Source organism: Lolium rigidum, chromosome 1 (genome assembly GCF_022539505.1).
Source record: "Lolium rigidum isolate FL_2022 chromosome 1, APGP_CSIRO_Lrig_0.1, whole genome shotgun sequence".
NCBI lineage: Eukaryota > Viridiplantae > Streptophyta > Magnoliopsida > Poales > Poaceae > Lolium > Lolium rigidum.
In genome coordinates this window covers 196,664,660-196,676,444 of record NC_061508.1, presented here as the reverse complement: position 1 = coordinate 196,676,444, position 11,785 = coordinate 196,664,660, and the positions used below count along the sequence as shown (strand labels likewise).

The following is an 11,785-nucleotide window of genomic DNA, read 5'->3' as shown; positions in this document are numbered from 1 at the left end:
CCCCAACTATCCCTTCGCGGCAACGAAAGATGCGAGCAGCAGCAGGCGGCCGCGCCTTCCAGCTCCACCTCCTCTGCCCGCGCCGGCCATGGAGACCTCCTTCTTCTCCCAGCACCGCAACCGCACCTCTCTCCCACTCTACTCGCGCGGGGTGCCTCCACCGACGTCACCCCTCCAGAGGTTAGTTCCTCCTCACCTCTGTTCAATCGCTGCTGCCGCTCGCCCACCCGCCCGCAAGGTATTCGGCCAAATTCCCGCAGCCTGTGTAGCACGTCTTTCGGTAGAGGAAGACACCGGCATGCTCTTGCCGCATGTCCTCTCGCATGCGCCACTCTGTCGAACGTTTCCTAGCCCTAGGCTTCCTCTTGTTTATTTCTGTTTCAGGCTGCCATTCTTTGCACATGAACAGCCGAAGGCAAACATATCTTCCTCCTTCATCCTGTCTGTAGAGTTTTGATGCCAGGGCTTCTCTGATTTAATATCCTTGTACAAACGTTAACAAACCCAACCCTGCTGATGCGAGCATTTCTGTCATCTGTGTATTATTCGTTTTCATGATGCTGTTCTTAACATGTCCTTATCGTTGTTCCTGCAACTCAGGTTTTTTGCCAACTCTGGAGCCAGGAGTTCCTACAATCTACATGTGCCGCCGGGTCCATACTGCAACATCTAGTGTTTCCTTAGATGACAGATCACAAGCAGGATTAACAGATGGTTCAAATGTACATTATTTTCCAATCATTCACCAAGCACATCTTTTTTCTAATTTATTTCGTGTTCCATATTCAGAGTTGCATTGCTGAAATGCAAACGGTACTTTTATGTATGTACTTACCTGTATTTTGCATATTTCATTCATTTTGAACCAATATTTTAGTATATTAAAGTTTGTCAAGGTTCCCTGCTTGCTATTCAGATTTTGGGAACATGTATTTGTTAGGATCTAAACTAGATATCAGGGCAGATTTTCTGCTCTGCTTGCTGTTCAGGGTGTATGATAGGAGTGTAGCTATATCTTGGATGCTTAGAAGTGTGGCTGTTTTTTCGTCCGTTCCAACTTCCTAAGCATATCTCTAAGCTGCCTAGTTTACAAGAACCATGATATTGAACGCTTTACCTATGCTAAAGGACAAGAAGCTGTTTATTAGTTAGGTAATAATATAAACCTTCAGCGATGTGAAAATTGAGGTCCATTGTTTCCGGCATAGTTGATTCTAGGCAGATCAAGAGCTGGCATGTGCTCCAGTGCAGTTCTGTAATTAAGTCCCACGCGGTTTCACACTAGAAGATTTTCTTCTCATTCATTAGCATATTTTGTATATTTTCTACTGGATGCATCTCAAAATTCGTTTGTTTGCTATTATATCTATATTCAGGGAGATATTGTGCACAAGAGTGAGATGGTTGGTGCATTTCAAAAAATTCCGATGGTGATGCCTGCAACTGATATACTTATGTCAGCACAAAGGAAATCAAGAAATGTACCACCCACAAAGGGTATTCTTCCCTCTATTGCCCTTTATAGTAGCATTTTCCTCTGAGGCTATGACATATCACATAGTGTTCGATATCCCTAAGTTTGCTTTATGATCCTATGTTCTGCAGGTATAACAAACATTGCCAAGCGTGAACGGAACAAAGGAGCAAAACAACTTGACGCCTTAATGAAAGTAAATCATCTGTGCCGTGTCCATGCCAATGCAAATTGTTCAATTGGCTTACCAAAAACTGTTTTCTTTTTCAGGAACTTTCTGTGCCACTGAGAACGTACACGGAGAACTTTCCTAGGAGGAGAGATTTGCATCCTTATGAGAGATCTCTAATTGAGTTGACTTTTGGGGAGGGATATTATGAAAAGGTAGGTTTCCTATATAACATGTCTCTTGGTTCTGAGTATAAGCGTCGGACTCATGATTACTGAAACAGACTTCAAAATTAGCCTTGTTGCTAGCCCTATATGTTTTAAGTGTATATATCATGGAAGCTACACATATTACTTTTTAGGGCTATTATGATGTTGTTGGTGTTGTTGTATGATGTTGGTACTGTGCTGACAGGTACTTGGACGAGTGGATGCTCTCAGAAAAAAGATAAATTCTGTTGGGAAGCAACATGCTTCTGTCTGCGCTAAGGTTAGTTTAGGTGCCAATTAGTTTATATAATGTCTCAGACCTTGTGGGTCTGCACCAACTTGATAAACCAAATCTTGTCCTGTGACTCCTGTCTCTTACAACCCAAAAAAGCTAATGCGGTACGCTCAGATAAAGCACTGCTGACGTCCAGGAGTCACATAATGAAGTAGTGAATTACAACAGCAAGAGAAACAAATTGACAAAAGCGTAAGGGCTGTGCTTCGGTACACCCCCTTTGGGATTCTTATCTTTTGTATCGGCATCCGAGATCCCTCTTCCAATCAGCAATCTTATTTCAATCCACTTCCAAACTCTTATATTATCGGTACACTAGTGGTACCTCGTTGGTATGTAATACCGAACTTTGCGTAGACTGTCTCACAATTTTCACTGTTGTATCCTGTTGATGCAGAACCTTAACCAGAATTCAGTAGGATCCTTTTGTCCAAAAACTTTGTTGCATACATATGTGGTCCTTGTACTGCTCATAAGAAAGTTGTGTATAGTATACATATAGTTGGCCTCGTAATATTTAAGTATGATGTTCAACCGGGCATTGTTATGAACTGTCAACATTTAAGTTCTTTTAACTACTTTGAAACCTTCCTAAGGTTTTTCTTTTAGCAAAGTAGTAGCATAGAACATTTCAATTGATTCAGAATTTACATTTGACATTGACAGTCATTGACGAAGCGTGAAGCAGAGGAGCGACTCTGTGAGGTTTGTTTCAAAGCTTAAGCACATATAAATAATTCATCCTAGATGCCTGCTCTGTCTTCTCTTTTTTTGTGTAAGTTTATAATTTGTTTATTTACGGCTGTATTTTCTCTGTTTGATGTGTTAATTTGCTTCCATCTACTGCTTTTCAGGGCCGGAAGGAACTTGAGGAAGTTTTCCAGCGTGGTCAGCATGCAATTGAAGATTTAATAAATGTTGCAAAGGTACAATACATACTTTACGTTCCAAATTGGTACAAACACTTAGTTAGGCTTCTGAGTTTTCTATTTTGTTCATTACATTTTTAAGCACTTCTGATTTATCAATGAGCTATTACAGGCTTTGCGTTCTATGCCAGTTGTTGATCCACATATACCAACGCTTTGTCTTGTTGGATCACCCAATGTGGGGAAATCATCATTAGTTCGCATATTATCAACTGGAAAACCCGAGGTGAGCATATCCCTGAATGTTTAGGATGTTTTCTAGCGTGATCAGAATGCAATTGATTACTTTTAGCCCATGATTAGGATATCCTTTCTTTATTCTTAATCCAGTTGAGTACTTTTATAGCCTCGTTCTACTTGCATTTCTGTAATTCAATGCTATTCTGTTGTCTTGATCTACTAACCTTTCTGTAGGTCTGCAGCTACCCTTTCACAACAAGAGGCATTCTGATGGGTCATATTGTATCCAATCATGAACGTTTTCAGGTTCAAAAATATGCATTCCACTTCCTCTACTCTTAGATAAGCGAAATTGCAAGGTCGATTTCCTTCTTATCATCGGAGATCTGACACCACTGAACAAGAAAAACATTTGCAGGTTACTGACACTCCAGGACTTCTTACGAGACATGATGGTCAGTCAGATTCCCCTTGAAGTAATTACTTGAGAAACCAGCTTTCATGGTTCTTCTGTAGTATTCTTCTGGTTGACAGAGATTTACTATCCCCATGTGCTTTAGTAAGATACGGGAAATCGGAACCTTGGTCATTTGCACCTTTTGCAAACTCTGTGGTGGCATGGATCCAATATTCACATGAAATGTAGATAGATAATTCCTAGCATATGTTGTGTAGTAAAGAAACCTATTCAGCACTAGGTCTGTATATCAGAGCCTTTTGAGATTCCAACTTGTTGGTATTACACATATGCATGCTACTCAGAAGGCTGGATCTTAATATGTTCTCCAAAGCATATTTTAACAAAAATGTTATGGTCTGTGCTAGGAGTCAGTACAGCTACATTGTTCTGCCGTTCACATTCTTCTTATCCCTTTTGAATTTGGGATTGACAGATGACAGGAATAACATCGAGAAATTGACACTCGCTGTCCTTTCTTACTTACCAATTGCTGTCCTGTACGTTCACGATCTATCTGAAGACTGTGGGACTAAGGTGGCTGATCAGGTACATCTTATATTTACCTCTCTGGAGCTATTAATGTCACTTATTTATGCCAACTTCCCAAGATCAAATGGATGGAGATCCCCAATCAAGCAATCAGTTGGTCCAAGTGAGCAGTTTTGCATTCTCCTACTTCAGTGGTTCTAATAAAGACACATTTGTTCTTCTGTAGTACATCACATACAAGCATATAAAGGAACGATTCGGTGATCGCCTCTGGATCAACGTCATATCCAAATGCGATCTTCTGGACAAGGCCGTACCCTCCAGCTTTGACAATGATGACGACGAAGTAAGGAGATACAGAATGTTTGGACCAGAAGACGCCATCCGAGTATCTGTGCAGAGCCAAGTTGGCACAGAAGAGGTTAGTAAAACTCTTGACAGCCTCATTTCGAATTATCTGATTCAGCCGGTTATTCGCCTCTTATAGAAAGCCAAGAGTTTATCCAGACTGATGATCATCCCTCTCTGCCTCTTCTAGCTAAAGGAAAGAGTGCATCATCTGCTAACCTCTCAGATGGCTCGGATCAAAGATGGCAAGAGCGAGGATGAACTTCAGGGAACAGATAGCACTGTTCGTCGGTTGACTTAGAGGCACAATCGCCATTTTGAGTGTTCATGTAAGAAAACCTGCACTCGATGCTAACGGTTGATATCTCTAACCGACCGCAATTGTGTAAACGGAGAGCAAAGGGTTGGTAAGGTTTGACATCGCTTCTGCAATTTTGTAACAGGGGTACAAGTGCTGGTTTGGCATCGGTTACACATAAAGCTCTGGATTACCTTAAGTATTTTTTATAGAGAAAAATCACTGCTCGCATATGAAAAGTCTATTTTTACCTGCATATGAAAAGAGTCAGACTATGGTAAAGTTCCAGCGCTGTTCTTTTTTGGACTGCCTTTTTTGTACTCCCTCCAAGCTCTAATCCATATTACTTGATGCTAAAATAGATGTATCTACAACTAAAATGTGTCTAGGTATATCTATATTAGTATCAACTATTATGAATCGGAGCAAGTAGACACGCCACCACCCATACACATATGCTGACGCAACTCCTGGTAGCACACTATGACACTAGAGACGGAGACTGGAGTTATCCACTATATATTCTTGTTAAACGGCGACGCGTCATGTGTGTCAGTGTGTGTTGCTCCATTACCGTATGGAATCGTGCTCTCAACTCTACCTCTTCACCCGAAATGTGGCTAGCTCCCAGTCCAGTGCCTGCACCAACTGCTCCGGCCAATACTGTCACGTTCTGCTGTTTCTGACCTCACCAGGGTTAGCTGAATCTTCTAATGTTTCATTACGTTATCTTCTAATGAAGATTACGTTGCTGCAACGAGCCAAGCAATGCCAAGATGCTATGCTAACTTGGGAAAGCTCTCTCGTAGCTTTGACTCCTAAAAAGCTAAGAATTGAGAGAACCCTGGAATAAGACCTTTACCTAAAATAACAATATACACCATCGCAGCTGTATTGAGGAAACAGACCTGGTTATGACAGAAGTTATCTTCCAAGCAGAACACAGAAATCAAAAGATGCAAAGAAACTTCGCCATCAGCTAGTTTCGTGAACGACAACCATTCATTTACAGAAAATACTTGCTGCTGATAAGAACGAAAGTCAGGGTTTAAAAAGTTCAGACTTAAACCCAAAGAAGCATTCATCCTAGGCCGTCAAAACCCTTTCAGTCGCCCAGCCTCCACGCATTTGGTGCCCACATAACCAATGTCGTCTCAATTATCCTACTAAACCAACTCAACATCTCTTGAATCAACTGCCTAAGTTCGAAACCTCTAATGCTGCTAGTGTTTTCAGTGATACCCTCCCTATCTAACACCATCATTTGGGAAACGAACAGATGGACAAAAAAGGGTTCCTTGAGGTACTTGAACTGATCAATTTTGGGGACTTCTGCCCCTCTGGAGCGAGAACCCGCTGCCATGGTCAGATTGCGCACCGAGAGGTGGCATCCCGCTGGTCACAGAAGTTTGGTCTGCTTCCTCAGCTGCTTCTTCCTGGGGGCTCCCTCCTTTTGGGCCGCTGGACTTGAAGATGTGCTTGTATATGTTCAGAGACTGGGCTATCATAGCTGATGGGTTGCCAGCATCACTTGGGAGGATCATGGTTGTCGTCTACATATAATAATATCACAATGTCAGTACTAAACACGCTAGGGATTTATGAAACAGGGAAACACAAATTCCAAAATCTCACATTCTTTGCCAGGGCAGCGAACGCTTTTATGTACTGTTCAGCGACTCTCAGGTTAGCAGCCTGAAAGAGAGATTGAGCGAGAGTATGAATGAACATCACACCATAAACAGTAGAACTTTAAATAAGTAATGATTTGATGTACCCTCTCCATCCATAAATAGATACCTTAGATTTGTGTAAATTTGGATGTATCTATACACTAAACAGTGTCTACATACATCCAAATTCTGACAAATCTAAGACATCTATTTACAGACAGGGGTAGTATAACTTCTCCACCAAATGTAATAGTGAACTGAACACGATATTAATTTGAAAGCAAGTAAAGATACCTCAGTGCTGCCTTCTGCACTCATGGACTCAGAGACCATTCTGATCCCTTCAGCAGTAGCTTGTGACCTGGCAAGAATTGCTTCAGCCTCACCTGAAATTAATGAACATAATCAAATGAGTTCCTAAGGTACAGGAATCCCCCTTCAAAAAAGGAATGCAAAACAAATGTTTCAAACTAACCAAACCAAACCACACTAGGAATCCACTCTTCAAAGCAGGAAAGATGATAAAAAAAATGAACAAAGATAATGATGCATGATGCAAGCACAATTATGACAGAACAAAACAGAAGATGCATACTGAACAATTGTGAAGACATGTTAGGACAGATGACAGAGTTTGAGCTGAAAGCAAGCAGGATAGTGGCAGAAGAAATACTGTAGAACAGAACGATACAAGCTGAACAAACATATGGACCAGCCTGTCAACATGAATGTGGGAAATTGTAAAGTTTAGAGAGAGCATATGCCACATACCCTTCGCCCGGTTGGCCTGATCCAGCATAGCACCTGGTAGAACCAATGCAAAAGTGTTAAAAAAAAAACATCCATCACTATTATGTCATACAGGTTGAGATAAATCAGAGTAACCAAAGCATTTTGGATGAATTTAAGTAGGTTAAACAAATATTCCAAATATTCCAGCAAATAACCATTTCACCAAAAGAGAAGGATTAGATGGTATCACTATTCCAAATATTCCCGCAAATAATTATTTCACCAAAACAGAAGGATTAGATGGTATCACCTTCGGATTCAAGAATCTGCGCCCTCTTCCTCCTTTCTGCCTCTGCCTGCATCTCCATGGCCTTTTTCACGCCGATAGGAGGAGATATATCCCTGATCTCGTAACGGAGACACTTCAGCCCCCAATCCGATGCCGCCTCATTTATAGACATCTGCAACAAAACAAAAAAAAACAGAACATCAGATTATGATGAAACGAATTACATATATTGAACAAGCACGCATGAAACAGTCAGTATCAATGGTTCTCAAAGAACATCAGCAAGAGTAAGTTGCTGCTTGCTCTTTTGCTAGGATTATTATTACTGTAGGTTGACTACTTGTTAGGGGCATGGATTACAAATACAGCGACAGAACCATGTTAACAAACTAATATGGAGAAACAAGTAAACAACTCATTACTACTGCAGTTTTGCCATTCATAAGCAGTGAACATGGCAGACAAACAATTGGTGTCATCAACAGAACATAAGGCAGCAAGCAAACTTCTTAGGAATTGTACAGTTCTTCAGAAAGGAGCTCTACACACAGAAATGGTTCATATGAACAACAGCATTGTTGCTGAAACACAGATGCAATACACTTCTAATATTTACTTGTCACTTCTAGTGTTACTGTATAAAGTGGGCTCTCAAGTACATAGTGAATTTACAACAGCTCTCCAGGTGTTTGAACTTCTATTTCATGTTTAAATTACTAGGCTGATTCCGCCTAGCGTAGATTTTTCAATAAAAACAACATTTATTTTAACATCAGGAGAATGTAAACAACCATGCTTAAAGTAGACCACCAATGCAGAACAACTGAGGCAATAGAAGATTGATTTCTTGGTATATTCATGAAATAGAGACTATGGCAATACTATTAATAAATGACAACACCACCATGGACTAACTATACTACAATTCTCGTTATACAGTAAGTAGAACGAATAGCGAATAGCTTTTCATACCACAATCTTCACATTCAGTGTGTCCCTCTCCTCAAAGGTCTTGTCTAAGGTTATCTTTCCAAGCTCACTTCTCATGGTTGTCTGCGCAAGTTGGATGACTGCGAAAATAGGATTCTCCACGCCATAGGAAGCAAGGTAGGGATCAACAATCTGTGGAGTTCACAAAATAGTTAAGGTTGGAATTAACACTCTGCAACAGCCTCTGATTACCAGAAGATTGACAGTTGAAATGCAAATCCCTAAACTGCTAAACACTTCACCAATTAAATTATCATGAATCACGTATTATTTACTTACAAGTTACAAGAGACATGATAATCTTCTTTACAAAGTTAATTTAGTAAATTAGCAAATCCATCAACACTTCACTGTAGGAACATTACTAATATTACCATTTTTTTAGGGTAGCAGCGGGATTACTAATACTAAGATTAATGTAGAAATATGCTAGTAAATAAAACCTAGTTGAGTGAAAAGAGACAACACATACATAACTATCCAAGCAGCTGATATCAGCAACAGTATTTATCAAAACGTAGCAGACATGGTTACTAATTAGCAACAGTATTTTATGAAACCGTAGCAGACAGGGTTACAAACTTTTATCTCAGTTACCCCGCCAAAGACAAAGCAAGCTTGTTTACTTGCATGATCAAACAAACAATAACAAATCCCAAAGATAAAAATCTAAACTGCAGTTACACTATTCCTCCCAGTACCGTGCCAACCTGAAGCATTTAACAACATCTAATTAATATATCCAAGAGCGATCCCATGAAGATTAAATGAAAATAAAATGAGGGTCATATTTACGAAGACATAAAATCCATGCAACAGAGCTGTACCATCTATATATCCCTAAACCATCTAAACAGAATATGCCAAAATAAAGTATATATGCAATTGATGTGAAACACGCTTGAACATTACAGCTGCAAGTCACCTAATTAAATTACAACTGTATGCACCCTCTACCAATGAAACTCAGAAAGCAACATATCGCATAGCCTCTTCCATTCAACTTATCACTTTTGCAAATGCACACAACCCAAAATGACACAGACACCAAACACAATATGTAGGAATGATCCAAGTAATGACATCTCATCAAAACTAGGGAATGTAGAAAATAGGGAATGTACCAAAACTGAAAGAATGAATCAAGAGCTTGTGCAGCCACTGAAAATAAATAACAGAAGCAGTAAGGAACAAAATTGGTAAGCATTGTGCAACTAACTGGTTGTGCATGATGATTACGCTTTGCTAATGCTACAGTCGTGTATAGTGAGCCCACGCATTCATGACACCGAACATATGGTATGGAATCTAAAGCCAAATCCAGTGAGAACTAGGGGCATGGTATATCCATCCTCAAGTCCTACAGAAGTAGGAGAACAGCCTCGCCACTGCAAACAGGGTACCAAAATAAACCGCAATATCCCTATCTCATAAATACCGGGAAAAGGGGCAGCAAATATAACATATCGAGTAACTAGAACTTCCAAAACTGGAGAGACAAACCTCTAACAAGTGACAGCAAAATACATCATCAGATCGAAGTTCCAAAAAAGGCATCACGGCATATGTTTCTAAGACCAGATGATCTGGTCCAAATTCGGTGCGATTGTGACTCACGACAACATTTCACACAGAACTTGCACCAAAACGCACAACAATTAACATACAGTCGACCACAGGAAGGCAGCAACCCAGAAACAAAGCAATGCAGCATGACGGGTGAGAAGGAAAAGGCAAGGAGGGTATACCTTGACGTAGAGGACGCCGTCGATCTGGATGGAGACGTTGTCCTTGGTGATGGCGGACTGGTCGGGGATGGGGATGGCCTCCTCCTTGAGGGAGTGGACGTAGGCGATGCGGTCGACGAGGGGGACGAGGCCGTGGATCCCGGAGCCGAGCGTCCTGAGGTACTTGCCGAAGCGCTCAATCACGAAGGCCTTCTTCTCCGGCACGATGCTGACGCCCCAGTTCACCGGCGTGCTCAGCGCGTCGAACCTGCAGCCGCAGCGTCAGAGGAAGAACCCTAGCAGGGCCCCGGGGGTGGAGTGGAGGAAGGAAGCGCGGCGCTAGGGTTTAAGAGCGTTACCGGGAGACCTCGTCGCGGGCGTAGTAGCGGGACATGGAGCGGGCGGCGCCGAGCTGGCGGGGGAGGAGGAGGAGCTGCCGCGCGGGGGCGGCGGATCGCCGGAGGAGGGTCGCCATCGGCGTCGGCTGTGTGGGAGGGGAGGGGAGAAGCGGCGGTGGGGACTTGTGGTGACCCCGGTAGAAGTGGAAATGGAAATGGAAATAGAATGGGGATTTCCTGCGGTGATATAGGCGTGCCGCTGTCCCGGGTATTTTTCATTTCTTTTTCTCGTTTTATTTTCCCATTCGACCAACTTGTTTTGCAAGAAGAATGGGGTTCGGGAGGACTTGCGCCCCAAGAAGAATGGTTTCGCTTTTGCACACACGCAAGTTACGGGATAAGGCATCGTGTTAGTTGATCACCTATGTCCAGGTCATGAGGGCTTAACCTAAGGAAAGTAAACATGTTGGAGAAAATTCTTGTCCTAGGAATTTTGTCAAGTTCCAGCCAATTTTCTACCACTCGTTCATCTTGAGGTTGATAGACAAGAATTTGCGACTTTGCACTGCCCTAGAATTCAATAGTTATAAACTTGAATTCGCAATTAGGAATTCTAAATTTTGGTACGGTAATTTCAGAATTCCTAGGACAACAATATGAATGAAGAATGCTTCAAGAACTGACATTTTCTGTCCATCTGTGGGTAGACGTAATCCTGACAATCTTGAGCAAAACGATAGGTCTGGAATAGATGAATCAAAGTATCCTCATCGTTACATTGCATAGTTGCACAAGAATATGATTGAAGTTGAATTTGTTTTCTCCAAAACAAATCTTAAGACTGGTGGTGGTCCAAATCTTAATACCGACCGTCCTTCGGATCAAATGAGTTTCGTTTATTTGCCATGACAAAATCAGTTAGCAACAATGAATTGGTATCCATCCCTCTCATTGATCTACTAGGTGTCTCCATGTCAGCCTTGTGTTTCTCATTTGTTTTACATTTGGCCTATGATGGCTGTGAAATACATCATTTTTCCTCACGTTTAAACCCTTTGCTAAGTCAAGAAATTTACTAAACATCTCTCTAAGTGTGTCACTAATGCAAAGATGTGCAATCTTTTCTCTCTTTGTATGGTGTTCAGGAAATCAAGTCTTAATGGCAAATGGACCAGCAATTACTAA

The 11,785-nt window shown here is 41.4% G+C and overlaps 2 protein-coding genes across 3 annotated transcripts; one reads left to right on the top strand and one right to left on the bottom strand.

Annotated features, from left to right (window-relative positions):
- Positions 1–5,107, top strand: LOC124687467 (GTP-binding protein 4-like). Of its 2 annotated transcripts, XM_047221256.1 has the most exons (15): positions 1–180; positions 601–722; positions 1,377–1,497; positions 1,606–1,670; positions 1,745–1,858; positions 2,058–2,132; positions 2,814–2,852; positions 3,002–3,073; positions 3,189–3,302; positions 3,491–3,562; positions 3,675–3,711; positions 4,150–4,262; positions 4,432–4,626; positions 4,744–4,882; positions 4,997–5,107. In XM_047221256.1, exons 1-14 carry the CDS (start codon positions 30–32, stop codon positions 4,852–4,854), a joined length of 1,401 nt encoding a protein of 466 aa, XP_047077212.1. In that variant the 5' UTR covers positions 1–29; the 3' UTR covers positions 4,855–4,882; positions 4,997–5,107. The 2 variants fall into 2 exon arrangements, with proteins under 2 accessions (XP_047077212.1, XP_047077207.1); XM_047221251.1 differs by having other exon boundaries at positions 4,744–5,107.
- A 693-nt stretch (positions 5,108–5,800) lies between these two features.
- Positions 5,801–10,772, bottom strand: LOC124687456 (stomatin-like protein 2, mitochondrial). Its single transcript, XM_047221243.1, has 8 exons — positions 10,622–10,772; positions 10,284–10,530; positions 8,518–8,667; positions 7,567–7,717; positions 7,296–7,328; positions 6,819–6,910; positions 6,487–6,546; positions 5,801–6,404 (listed from the first exon to the last, which is right to left on the bottom strand). The coding sequence occupies exons 1-8, from the start codon at positions 10,735–10,737 to the stop codon at positions 6,168–6,170; spliced, it is 1,086 nt and encodes a 361-aa protein (XP_047077199.1). The 5' UTR covers positions 10,738–10,772; the 3' UTR covers positions 5,801–6,167.
- Positions 10,773–11,785: the final 1,013 nt, after the last annotated feature.